The 13,660-nt window shown below is 38.9% G+C and overlaps 1 protein-coding gene across 1 annotated transcript in view; it reads left to right on the top strand.

Annotated features, from left to right (window-relative positions):
• Positions 1–13,660, top strand: part of cachd1 (cache domain containing 1) — a 73,734-nt gene that overhangs the window by 54,396 nt on the left and 5,678 nt on the right. Inside the window, exons 13-25 of the mRNA XM_088598583.1 lie at positions 91–259; positions 1,679–1,821; positions 2,585–2,766; positions 3,218–3,328; positions 4,790–4,912; positions 5,867–5,966; positions 6,080–6,196; positions 7,488–7,648; positions 8,082–8,168; positions 8,568–8,684; positions 9,089–9,240; positions 10,030–10,191; positions 13,578–13,655. Of these exons, the coding sequence (XP_088454709.1) occupies positions 91–259; positions 1,679–1,821; positions 2,585–2,766; positions 3,218–3,328; positions 4,790–4,912; positions 5,867–5,966; positions 6,080–6,196; positions 7,488–7,648; positions 8,082–8,168; positions 8,568–8,684; positions 9,089–9,240; positions 10,030–10,191; positions 13,578–13,655 (1,702 nt within the window). The remainder of the gene's footprint in view (positions 1–90; positions 260–1,678; positions 1,822–2,584; positions 2,767–3,217; positions 3,329–4,789; positions 4,913–5,866; positions 5,967–6,079; positions 6,197–7,487; positions 7,649–8,081; positions 8,169–8,567; positions 8,685–9,088; positions 9,241–10,029; positions 10,192–13,577; positions 13,656–13,660) is intronic.

Raw genomic sequence — 13,660 nt, 5'->3', positions numbered from 1 at the left:
ATATTTCTTATCTGGGTATTAGTGGTGACTTATTGATCCAAAGGCTGCCTCTGGCTTTGCCTGTCTTACAAAGTGTGTCCTCTTTTCTAGGTCCAGGACACATCCTTCATCCTGTGCATTGTGTACGTGCAGCCGGAGATCCCTGTGAAACAGCTGAAGAACCTCAACACTGTGCCCAGCAGCAAGCTGCTGTACCACCGTCTAGACCTGCTGGGGCAGCCCAGCTCCTGCCTTCATTTCAAGCAGCTGGCAACAGTTGGTATGGGCCGGACCAAGCATCACAGCATGACTCCTGCTGCCATGTTTGTTTCTCAGGATAATCGAGCCCATTTTATGAAGAATTACAACAGAACCCTGCATCCTGTGGCTTTGTCATGCTGTGACTTAATCTGACAAAACACTGACTCTGCAGTTTTTTTAGTATTAATCGTGTCTCTATATATGTGGAATGACATGAAAGTGGGCACCCAGTGACTGCTTATGGTTTTTGACATGAACTCTGCTTAAATAGGTGAATAGTTCCAGGAAATGGGTGGCATACTAAATGTTCACGGTTGTGCAGAAGTCTGAAGGTATATGTTGTTTTCTCTTTATTTGCTTAGCAGATGCCCTGCAATGCATGTGTTCATGAGTGAGATTAAACTAAGCTTGCCATTTAACTATTTTTAATTCATATCTATCAGAATTTAAAAGAAAACATGGTCAGAACAGCTGAAGGTAAACTATACACAAGCAGCCAAAATGTAGGGTTCAAGTAGTAGCTATGAAGTTAAAAGGTTCCTTTTTACCACAAAGAAAACAGCTCAAATAGAATTATTTAGCTTAATACTGGCTAAAACCTCAGTAGAATATCACCCTTCTGCACAAAGAAGGAAAAGAGCTGAGTAATATTGCTCAGTTCAGCCTAAGTGTGATATCTGAAGCATAATCAGGTACAGAGAAAGTTATTAAGTTTCAGTTACATCAATGTCAGTATTTGTGAAATGGTGAACAGTCATTTCAAACAACATTTCTTGAGAGGAAACACTAAAGCTTGGAGGAGGTTCAGTTCCATTGATGTTATATTGACTATATAAATTGTAATCCACCTTGTTGTCCCTACAGCAAGACCAGTAAGTGATATAAAGCATCTGTTAAAATTAGAACTTATTTATAAAAGAAAGGGGAGGGAGTCCTGTTGTACATGGAATGATAGGCTTAAAAGTTTGGAGAAAGCAAAAGTAAAAAAGAATGGCAATAGCTGAGATGATCTTTGGAAGGTCTTCGAAGAAGCATGGAACACCATACCTCAAGCAATTATAATAAAATCAGACAGTGTCCCTCAATAAATTGAAATGTGTTGAAGGAATAGGGTGCAAATACTCACTATTAGTTTATATTACAGTATATTGTGTGCAAATTCGAATGTTTTTTTTTATTATATCTTATTATATCTTAGAGGAAACGTCTAAGACTTGTACACTTTCAGCAACATTCTCAATCGCCAGAAAAGACCCGCTGTAGGTATCTGAAAGTACCATGATGACATTTGTCACATGTCACTAAAGCTTAAAATGAAGTGTCTGGTTTACTCTACTAGTTAAAGAACAGTGCTCCCTTGAATTAATGTGGGATTTTAAATCCTAGCTTTTATGTTCTTACATGAATGTTTTTTTTCTTGTCCTCCCCCCCATAACAGAAAGTCCCACAGTGATGCTGTCAGCTGGGAGCTTCTCTTCGCCATATGAACACCTGAGCCAGCCTGAGACCAAGCGCATGGTGGAGCACTATACTGCCTACCTCAGTGACAACACCCGTCTCATCGCCAACCCAGGGCTGAAAGTACGACCAGTATTGATCCCCTTCCACCAGCATAATCTCAATGCTCTTATTTCTATTAAAACTAATACTTGGGAGCACAGTGAAGGCCTTCCTATTGGTAAAAGAAGATCTGAGTAAAAAGTGTTAAATTCACTTGATATCCAAAATTCTGGATATCTTCCAAACTGCCTGTGAGGATCCCTTTAGTATCATCACCTGTGAGACATGACATTTCCACTGCTTTTTTCAAAATAACACTTGACCTAACCGTTCACTGTGACATGACATAAACTGTATTTTTTCAGTCCCTTCTTGGAGAGAGAAATTGCGCTTTTGATGAAAAGAAAATTATCTTCCTGCTGTTTGGACTTGATTTTGCAAATGTAGTTTAATTTACTTTGAAATCTGTAGTCTCTCTAAAAAAACAACAACACTATTCGCCCTACCTGTTGGTATTAATCCTCAGAAAGTTCAGTTGACATTTGCAGCTTTGATGAATCAAAGTTTTGCGTCTCCTACAGCAAGCATTAACAGGACCCACTTGAGTCCTGAACTGTCAGGGCAAAGGAATACAGCAGATATTTTTAATTTGCGCTGTTTTTAAGCGAATAAATGCATTTAAGAAGCATTTGTTTTAAGACTCAACAACTAGGTCCTCATTTAGAAGCAGTTTTGGCAGCTTAATACATTCTTTGCCAATACTTAAAGAAAGCCAGGCTGCAGATTAGTATCTTCTCATGCAAGTCTTAAAGGAACCCTGCTATGTGTTCTTATTGTCTTCCAGTCCTCTGTCAGAAATGAAGTAATGGCTACCAGTCACGTAACCGATGAATGGATGACACAAATGGAAATGAGTAGCCTGAACTGTTACATTGTGCGTCGTTACATAGCAACGCCCAATGGGGTGCTGCGGATTTATCCCGGCTCTCTCATGGATAAAGCATTTGATCCCACCAGAAGACAATGGTAAGTTTTAGGGTGCACTTTGAAATGATTCCAAACTCCCATAGCACTGCCGTTTCCAGACTCCAAAGCAGCTCTTCATTATAGTGTGCCTTATTATTTTGGGAGGCAGTAAGGCTGAAGCTGTGTCTGTGTGTGTATATATATGTTTATAGTGACCGTTAATACAAACAATAGAGCAAAAGTGGCAACAGAATCTATTTTTCTGATATACAAAGCATTATATGGTGTGTGTGTGTGTGTGTGTGATAGCAGTTTTAACAGCAAACCAAAAGCATTTACACTCTTAATAAATCAATTTAGAGAAACAATCATGCATTCATTGGGACTCATTTTGTGTCGCATGGTTTATTTTTGGTAATAGTAATGGTCTGATCATTTTCGGTATCAAATGAAAAGCTATTACTATTTGAAACGTATAATATATATATAATATACCTTGCTGTTTTCACAGGTACCTGCATGCTGTGGCCAATCCTGGCCTGATAACTTTCACTGGGCCCTACCTGGATGTAGGCGGGGCTGGATATGTGGTCACAATCAGTCACACCATTCACACCTCCAGGTAGTGTCAGGAATGCTTGCAGTGGAAAATCAGCTAGTGCCTTCAGCTGTGTTACAAGCACTGCATAGCAGTGGATATGGGATCATCTAGTCACAGGGCAGTAAGATCACTTTATTGGCCATATACAATTTCTTGTATTAGGGATTTGTCTTGTCGCATACCCCAGCTTGCTCTCCATGAGACACACAGACAGGGAGAGAAGCTTGTGGGTAGAGCACAGGGTCAGCCATTTATACAGCGTCCCTGGAGCAGTTGGGGTTAAGGGCCTTGCTCATGGGGCTCAACGGAGTAGGTTTCCATCTTCCGGCCGCGGGATACGAACTGGCAACCTTCCAGCCACAGACGCAGATCCTTATCCATAGAGCCACAAGAGCTACAGTTTGCGATCTATGTGCTGAAAACACAAATGCATCACAAAACAAGGCAAAAATAAGTGATTAAAATGTGGACATTGTGGAGTTGTTTTTTTCCTTGATTTGATCAGGACTTAAAAACTATTGCCATAAAAAGTGGCAGCTGAAATATTTTGATTTTTAACACCAGAGCGCATTAATACTTTCCCCCTAACATCTCCAATTAATTGTGAAAAATTATATATAATGTATTAAATAATTTATATAACCTTAGAAATATTATGAATATTTTTTCTACATTGAATGGCTTTGATGTTATACTTTGAGATACCAGTCACAGTTTGACATTTGAATACTGATTGAGAATTTAATGTAACAAAAACAAATCTGACTCGGAAAAGTGTTGCAAATTAAAATATTGGAGTATCACGACTTTACACATTAACATGAATGAGGTTGAGCTCAAAGTGTTGTAGACTGCTAACAACACATTGTGTTTGCAGAACTCTGCTATCATTCTTAATATTTTGATAGGGTGTTTCAGTAGCCTTTTGTGTTTTGTCAACTGTTTTAAACATAGTTAGCGAACCACTTCACCTTTAACAGATTTGAAGTTATGCCATTTTAAACACAGTAGTAAATGTATATCTTGACTTCGATAAAGATTTATTTTAAAGACTTGGCTCATTGGTGCTTTTGTATTTATCAGGCCACTGTAAAATAAAAGGTATTCTGCATTACGTTTTTGTAAATGAGCAGTAGAGAAAGGTGTTGTCTTGCTCACTGAAATATCATTTGAACTGTAAGTAAGGTATTCACCTTCTGAGAATAGACAGTGGATATTCCATGAGCAATAGAAATGCTCTGCATGTGTTGCCAGACCACTGTGAACTCAGTTACTAGAGGGCTTTATATAAAACAGCAAGAACTTTTTTACTGTTATATTTGAATAACTTTTCATCATGCATTTAAAATGCTAGAATGCATCAAGACTACGTTTCACGACCTGCTGGTGGTCATTATGGATACCTTGCAAAAATATGTTGAAGCAGGATATGCTTGGAGCTTCTGTATTGATTAACTTGCTGTTATCTTTGTCCCCCATCAGCTCCCAGATGGCCCCTGGTTACGCAGTGGCAGTGATGGGCATCGACTTTACTCTCCGATACTTCTATAAGGTCCTCCTAGACCTGCTACCTATCTGCAACCAGGATAAGGGCAACAAAATTCGGTAAATACCAGGATAATGGAGGCCGCTGGCTTTCAAGAAAAGAGAAGGAATTTGTTGTTCCGCCTGAAAGGGTTACTTAGGGATTCCCCACTGAGGCTGTTTGAAACTTTTCAATGTGGCTAATCTTATTTGGTAAATTTTGAACAGCGAATTAAAAATTCTCCCATGTCCTTAAAACCTTTTCATGGATGAACCTGCGGGATGACAGGTTTGTCCCCTACAGCTCTCTGCCCAGTGTGAAAGCCGGTGCAATAGTGACCTGCTCGAAAAAGAGAAAGAAGAAAGGCGTAAGCTGATTGTAATTGCATTCCAGCAACATCCTATTAGAAGATGCTTTGGCAAGCACTTCGTGTGGGACACAGAAGCAGTTCGATTGAAACAAAAATTGTCATATACTTTTTACCAAAAGTAAAAGTATATCTTGGCTTTGATAAGATTTGTTATGGACTTGTCTCAATTGTGCTTTTGTATTTATCAAGCCAATGTAAAATAAAAGATATTCTGCATTATTTTCTCTTAAACTAGCAGTAGAGAAAGGCGTTCTTTATCATAGTTTGTCTTGCTCAATGCATTATCACTTAAATTATGAGTGTGGTATTCACCTTCTGCAAGGAATGTGCTTTAGTACACTTCAAATGGACAGGGAATGTTCCATGAGCAGTACAAATGTCCTGCATGTGCTGTCAGACCACTGTGTACTCTGAAGTGTGAACTCTGAATTGGAAATTGGAAATAATGGATTGCTAGCTTAAAAGAAAGAAATTCTTCATTCTTCAGGAAAAATCCTTATTCTTTCAGTTTGCTTCTGCTTTTCACAAATTTGCCATTTGAATTCACAAACTTAAGTTGGTTTGCTAGTACCAAATTTAAAACAATATAAAGCAATTTGTGTCATTTGAATCATAAAAAACAGTAGTTGGCTGTTGAGCACAAAAGGAGATTTCCCTGTTTCAGGTGTTTCATCATGGAGGACAGGGGATACCTGGTGGCACACCCCACCCTTATTGACCCAAAAGGCCATGCTCCTGCTGAACAGCAACACATCACCCACAAGGTAGGGGGTCTGTAGTCTAGCAGTGCTTTCACCTGCACTTTTTGCACTCTGCTTGAACCTCTTGGTAAAAGAGGTGAACATCCTCTTGAGGATTTCTAATTTTAATACCACAGGAGCCCCTGGTTGCGAATGACATCCTCAACCATCCCAATTTTGTGAAGAAGAATCTGTGCAACAGCTTCAGTGACAGGACAGTGCAGCGTTTCTACAAATTCAACACCAGCATAGTAGTAAGTGTGAGAACACGCGTATTAAACTGGTGTGGCTGTGTATTGTTCTGTTGCTGTTGTTTTTTTGTGGCTGTGTGGATGTGCCGAAAGACAAGAGAAGCTGTAAATGAGGAAGCACTTTTCTTTTTCAAAAGGCAAGCCTTTTTTTTCCTCAGTGTAATAGCCCCATCAAGCTGACAAAAATGAAACTGCAGCACTGTTTTCAAACTGGGCCCAGTCTGTAATGAATGTGGTGTTTGAACTCCCCCCTGAATCTGGACTAGACTGATAGCGGGCAGTATCAAACATCCATTTCTCTCCTGACCTAGCGTCCGATTCCCATGATACACAAACAAGAAAGCCATTGATGGGAAGATGTCCTTTTTGTTGGAAACATGCACACAAGAAATCGACCAAATTACACAATACCATTAAAGCTAATAAGATAAAATGACTTTATCATTACTTAATTAAAATTACTACTTAATTAAAATGTACAACCGTAACTAACCTGTTAGAAAAATAAAATAGTTGTAGGTAGGCAATATGTAGAAAGATATGGGGTATTGCTTTTTTGGAATTAAAGTATTTGCTAAGAAGAGGTGGTTAAGCAATGATTTGCAAACAAGGCTGATAAATAATTACAGTTGCAATTTCACAACTAGGTCTGTTTCTCATTGTGTTGCAAAAGGCAACCATAATTCTAGCACTTGTAACAAATTTTTTTGATTCCTCAAACTTGTTTGGTTACTAGTTGCTAGTATTCCACTCGGGGTTTCCATGATCTGACCAGCCTAAAGATCTTTTTTAATTCAGCTAGTGAAGCCATTTCTCCTCTCCATCTGATGTGCTTATTTAATGGGGCTTCTTAATGTCAGTCACGTGAATGCAGGTGCTGAACTTCGGAGGTGAAAGAATGGGGTACCCTTCTCTGTGTGTATATATACTGTATGCTCTGAATTTTTCCTTTCGAGCAGGAGTGCAGTTTTAATGTAGTTTTATTTTTTTGTTAACATTTCCTCATGCCCTTTACTCTTTTTTGAAAGATATCGTAGAGATTTTTTTTCTAGGTGACCCATACACAGGATTTTTCTGATGTCGTTTTCTGCTTAGTTTTTTTCCTCTGGGCATTCAGAGGAGCCATGCTTCCCCTGACAATGCTGCCATGAAAGAGACGGGGAACTATGTGGGAGGATTGTATTTCAGTACTAGCAGCGAAGCTGAGGAGAACCTGTGTTTCAGGCTGAAGGTTTTGGTTTTAGAGATAAGTGTCATGTTCCCAATACTCAGTGGGATGCTTGTTTTCCCCCAGGGTGATCTCACAAACCTGGTGCATGGGAGCCACTGTTCAAAGTACCGCCTCACCCGGATCCCTGGGACTAATGCCTTCGCCGGGATTGTGAATGAGACCTGTGACTCTCTGGCCTTCTGTGCCTGTAGCACCGTGGACAGGCTCTGTCTCAACTGCCACAGGTTAGCAGCTTGTATGGGGGTATTTCTGTCAGGAGGTTGACGTTTCTCTCCTCCGGGGTACTTCTGATAATGGTGGTGAATTATTGTTTGCCTGGGTAAAAAGAAAGTAACACTAGATTCTTTTGAGTTTATTTTTATGGTATTTACATACTGGGTAGAAGGATGTTTTGCTGAGAAAAATGTAAGAGAGGAGGCTATTGTTTTCCACTGTGGGCTTTCCTGCTTACTTAATTGTAGTTTATGAGACCACAGAGTAATTGATATATGTATTATATGTACCTTTTGAGCTTTTACTGTAGGAAAGAAGATATTTAGATACATTTTAGACAGACTGAAGCTGGTTTCTTTGTCCTTCTGGAGTAGTGAATTGACAGATTTAAAAGTGTAAACCAGGAGGTTAACATTAACTTTGTTAAACTGTGTGGCCCTCAAGGATGGAACAGAATGAGTGCGAGTGTCCCTGTGAGTGCCCCCTGGAGGTGAATGAGTGTACTGGCAACCTCACAAATGCAGAGAACCGGTAAGGCCCTGTTTTTTTTTTATTTTAGAAGACTGATTTAAATGATATACTATTCAGCTGGCTTTTGACAGAGCTTGTCAGTGGATCTTTTGTGAGTGAAACATTGTCAATCATGGATTGTATGTGGGATAATTGCTGTTGCTTTTCATTTCTCACAGTTCTTTGTCATATTTATGAGATGCAAGGCTGTTTATGTTGTCAGGAACAGCATTGTGCATTTTGTCTGAATATTTAAAAATGCCAAGCATCTTTTTCCGGTCATTAAATGTGGTCTGAGATGAGAAATGTTCATAACGGCGTTTCTTGGTCATATATTTTGCTTAAAAATTGTTGTGCCTTATTAGGCTTCTTGTGTTTCTCTGTAAGATTTCATCTGAAATATCCCTTATCTGTACACAGGAATCCAAGCTGTGAAGTTCACCAGGAACCCCTAACGCTCACTGTCATTGACACTAGTCTACAGGACACTCTCCCACAATGTATCAACACCAGATGCAGCCAGAGATACACTAGCAGGTACAGTATTTTTTTGGCAATCACATAGTTCTACTGTCATAAATGGAGCGATGTTTCATTGAGGTCCCCAGGGGACTTAACTAAAAAATGGCAACTGAATGTGCATCTCTTTATGCTTGTCTTAAATGTACATCAATTAGTGTATGTTTCATGGTCCTAACCTGAGTACTGTAAAAATCAACATAGTTCAAGAAATTCAAATAGGTAGCTTCATCAGCATGCATAGGCTGCCAAGGAACAGGTAAAGGTTTATTCAGTGATGAAAAGGAAAGAGACGCAACTTTGAGTTAATTAAAAAACATTTGTTTCAGTTCTGTTATTCTCGTGTGAAAATGTCCCATGTCTAATGCACCATGTGAAAACTGTAGATCTAGTACCCATTTAAAAAGATTCTCTTCTTGCAGTGATTGCTTTGGTGTGCTGGATTGTGAGTGGTGTATGGTGGACAGTGACGGGAAGACTCACTTGGACAAGCCCTACTGTGCCCTGCAGAAGGAATGTTTTGGGGGCATTGTGGGTGCCAAGAGCCCTTATGTTGATGGCATGGGACACTTAGGTGAGAATTTGTCCAAGGGAAAGAAAAAGTGAAAAATAGCATTTTCCAGCTTTGCACATAATCCGTTTCAGTTGAGGTTTATAACTATAAATATTGCAAAAGTTTGTCTTTTTTTGGAATTTCAGTTTCTGTACAGGTTTAGATCAATGGTTTCCATTATTAGTTTTAGAGAGCTGAATGAGACAAAGCATAACCACTTAAGCTTTTGTTTTAACAGCTTTGCATGACTCACAATTGAGGTGGTAGTGCAGCCTCTAAAAGTTTTTTTTAACACACCCAAACTTGAAACACTTTGTGGATGTGAAGCTTTTGAAAGGGGTTGTTATCAGGCTCAATAATAATTTATATTCTCCTTAAAAAAAGAATTTCAGATAAAGATGCATCACCACTGTGATAAGGTGCTTAAGTATACTTTCTTTTAAATGATGTAATCAAAGTACTTCATTAATTCTGTAGAGATTGCTCTTCATCTTATGGTGAAAATCCCATTCAGATCACAGCACCCCTTTAATAAAAATTACTAATGTAACTGGTACTGTATTGCACTGATAATGCTCCATTAAAGACAAACTAGCAGCAATAAAGGGAGACTAGTAGTAGTACTACAGCAGACTTATAGTACTAAAAGAAGTATAAAAGAAAAATGACCATCAATTGTAGGGATCAGTCAGATCCAGGAGAGAGCCATGTGCTGTTGCAGACATTGTATGACTCAGCTTAGATTCCAGCAAATCTAGCCTTTAATTTTCTTGGAGATGTGTGTAATGCATGACTGTGGTTCTGATGCAGATGATGAGGTGACCCCGCTGAATATGATTAAGAGTGCTCCGGTTGGGCCAGTAGCCGGAGGCATTATGGGCTGCATCATGGTACTGGTGCTGGCAGTGTACGCTTACCGACATCAAATTCACCGTCGGAGTCACCAGCACATGTCTCCTCTCGCAGCTCAAGGTAAGGCAGAGCAATCCAGCATGCACACTAAATTAGACTGGATTCAAACTGGAATAAGACTGGTTTGATCATTTTGGTGGCTCCCCCTTCACAGCGACGTCACTTGTTAGAACCGGGGTAACGTCGGTAGCCTGCTATGTCTGGGATTCCTCCAGGCAGAAGCATGCAGTTCCACTGACATCCCAGGCAACTGCAGGCATGCCCTGACATCAGTTTAGCACTGCAGAGCTCGCAGTCTGTCAGATGATTGACTGACTGAATAGGTGGAGCACTTTGAAAAAGCATTCTTCCCTTGTGGTACAGGAGATTTTGCTTTTGAGGCACAAAAAATATAACCATAAGCAATTCCAAATTTGGCAGCTACAAAATGGTGTTCATTTTGTAACTGCCAAATTTGGAATTGCTTATGTTTTTTTTTAATCAATAATGTTCTGCTATTGTACGATTGTACTTCCCCAGCACTCCTGCTGATACTCAGTACCAGATTTCCCATTAGGCAACGTAGGCACAGTGCCTGGGTCCTCTGAAATTTTTAGGGCCTACGAAGGCAGGGAAACACTGGTGACTTACAAAAAACTAGCTGAAACAACATGCTTGCGATCGACTCTAAGTGCTCCAAATTAATAATCATGCGCTATCTAGCGGCTGTTCTAGAAACTGGAAGTATCGAAGTGATGGTTGCTCGACTCGCTCCATCAATCATGAGGTTTAGCATTAGAATAGTTGAAAGTAATTGACGTAATTCACTTGGCATTTACCCCTCTTTTTGCACATTTCGGAGTGAAAGTGCCTAGGGCCTACTAAAGCAGATGTCCTGTAGGTGCACATTTTGAGGAGGCTTGGATGTTCAGCCCTTCTGTTCTATTGATGCTCTGGCTTTTGAATTGGCAGTTCCATGTTGGCTGAAATAAAGCAAAACTATGGATAAATTAGGAAAAATAGCATGTGCGGTACAAACTGCTAGTTATTCAACCTGCAGTGATTTCTTCAGAGGAGTCAAAAGTGAAGTGAAAGGGTCAATCGAGATACTCAAGTCTTCCTAATTATTTTAATTTCACCTGTCTTTCTAGTATTTATGCATTAGTCAGCCAGGTAAAGTAAGTAGTGAATCTTCCAGCACTCGCCAGGCAAATACTGCTTACAAACATGGTTACACAATCAAACTAGGCTACACATTTGATTTGACCAGTGCAAGGTTCTAGAAAACCACCTCATTTTTATTTTAAATATTGTAGGAGGCACATGGTGCTTAGCTTCACAATTAAAGTTAAAACCCACTTTTAGGCAAGCAACTGTATTATATAGTATTGCAGTCACTATGAAGGGACACAGAGGAGAGACATGAAGGACTGATGAAAGTCCACACCACACAAAAACTGGAAGGAAATATCTGAAAATGACAAAACAAATAGCTTACGTGAAGGGAAGATGCAAACACAAGACTTATTCCAAATTGTATAAATTAGTAAAAACAGTCAAGACTACGTCATGTAATGTTTTTTTGTGAAGGTGACCAGACCTATGACTGACGGACCTTTGTGCCATCTCACATTAACAACTTAAAACCGGTCAGAGAGAAGGAATTGAATTACGTTGACACTGACACTAGTAATTAGCCTACATGTAACATGAGCTACTCACCGTCAACAACAAATGCTAGTTATTCACTACTAATTAAAAAGGTGCACAGATAAAGACAGGCCTGTCCTCGCTGGGCTTTGGACATTAATAACTTCTAGAAAATTTGTAGTTATTAATGCTATTAACAGCCATTCATTTTAAAAGAATAGTTTTTTTTTCTCATATTACTAAGCTCATCATCTCAGAAAACATGTTTTCAGTAAATTACAAAATGCACATTGTAGACATTTTGTTGACTGACCACTCAATGGTATTTAGAGTACTCATTAATAATTGCATTATATTATTTAAAATAGTTACTCAGCTCACTTACACTTATCCATATAATATCAACACCTTTTCTTACTTTTCAGGATTCATTCCTAGATGATTTGATGAGGTTTGATTATGGTCAAAATTGTGCGTTTTGGGAGACAAGTCTAAATGATTTATGAGGCTGAAGATGTGTTTGTTAATTTGGAGGATGAAGGCCGGGGGTGGGCAAATCTGGTCATGGGGGGTCTGTGTCTCTACAGGTTTTTATTCTTAACAAGCTCAACCAGCTCATTATGGGCTTAAAGGAACCATTTTTACAGCCTCTCTCAGCTCTTCAAGTGCTGGTGCTTTGGAGAGACCTAGCAGATCTGCTAGACACTTGCTCGTCTTGAAAGTACTAATTCATGTTGTCCAATATGACCTTGTGACCTCTAGCACACAGGCAATCAATATAATACATCTTGCATTTCCATTCCCAATGAAGGAAACAAGTGAGAACATAGTAACAAACTGTACTCATATCTAGATGGACTTTTTTTTTTGCTTGTTTTCTGTAATCGTCGCTCAGCTGTCAAATGGACAGTTATATCAAGGTTACATTTTGAATCGCACTTTGGACCTTAAAGGACAGTGATTGACAGATACATGTTTATGAGTACAAATTGTTTAAAATTGTAGATGTTGAGAAACCAATCAAACCATATTAGTTGATAAGTGAGCGAATCTGTTGAAGATTTTTAGTGACGTGTACAGTATATGAACCCTTTAAAGTATTTTAACCAGTGTATTTCAGAAATGCCTTCAGGAAGGGTGCATCCCACACATTTAAACGTAAAGCATTAGTATGCTGATGGAAACAGTTTAACTGCATTAAACCCCAGTGCTAATGATTTAATTAACTAAAGCCTAGACTACTGCCTGACCTTTTTTTAAAGTGGCTTTTTGCTTCCCAGTTAATGAGATGATAAACAGATTATTAGAATGGAGCAAAGAGATAAATTAAAGTAATTGCTTGAAATAGTCAGCTTTTCACAACTACCGCTAAGACTGACTTAACTGCTGCCCTCATTTTATATAGATATTTTTCACCTTAAAAGCTAAAAAATATTTTTTTGTGCATATTACAAACCAGAATATATCACTGTTTTTATAGTACTTAAATTTAGGGATACATTTTCAGGAGAAAGCTTTTTGTTTTAGCACTGACCTGTCTGTGCACTCCATGTAAAGCATTTGAAATGTAAAGCAGTTGAAAATTAATACATTTTAGCAATACAGAATAGCTTTGAAACTGAAAGATCCAAAATTGTTTGCATCCTGCTAAGCTCCAGATAATGAAGCAAATTATATACAAATGAACTAGATCATTTTTGTGTAATTCTTCTGATAGGGACTGTAACTAGGTAGATTTTGCTGGGTCTATTGCTGTGATAAATTGCTTTAAATCCTGATAAACCAGTAATACCTGCATTATGCTTAATTGTCTGCAGAAATGTCAGTGAGGATGTCAAACCTAGATAATGAGCGTGATGAAAGAGATGAAGATAGCCATGAAGACCGAGGTATAAGTAAG

The sequence above is a fragment of the Lepisosteus platostomus genome, chromosome 11, assembly GCF_059453375.1.
Source record: "Lepisosteus platostomus isolate fLepPlt1 chromosome 11, fLepPlt1.hap1, whole genome shotgun sequence".
Taxonomy (NCBI): domain Eukaryota; kingdom Metazoa; phylum Chordata; class Actinopteri; order Semionotiformes; family Lepisosteidae; genus Lepisosteus; species Lepisosteus platostomus.
The sequence above is the reverse complement of the archived record's forward strand: the minus strand, read 5'-3'. Positions and strand labels throughout refer to the sequence as shown.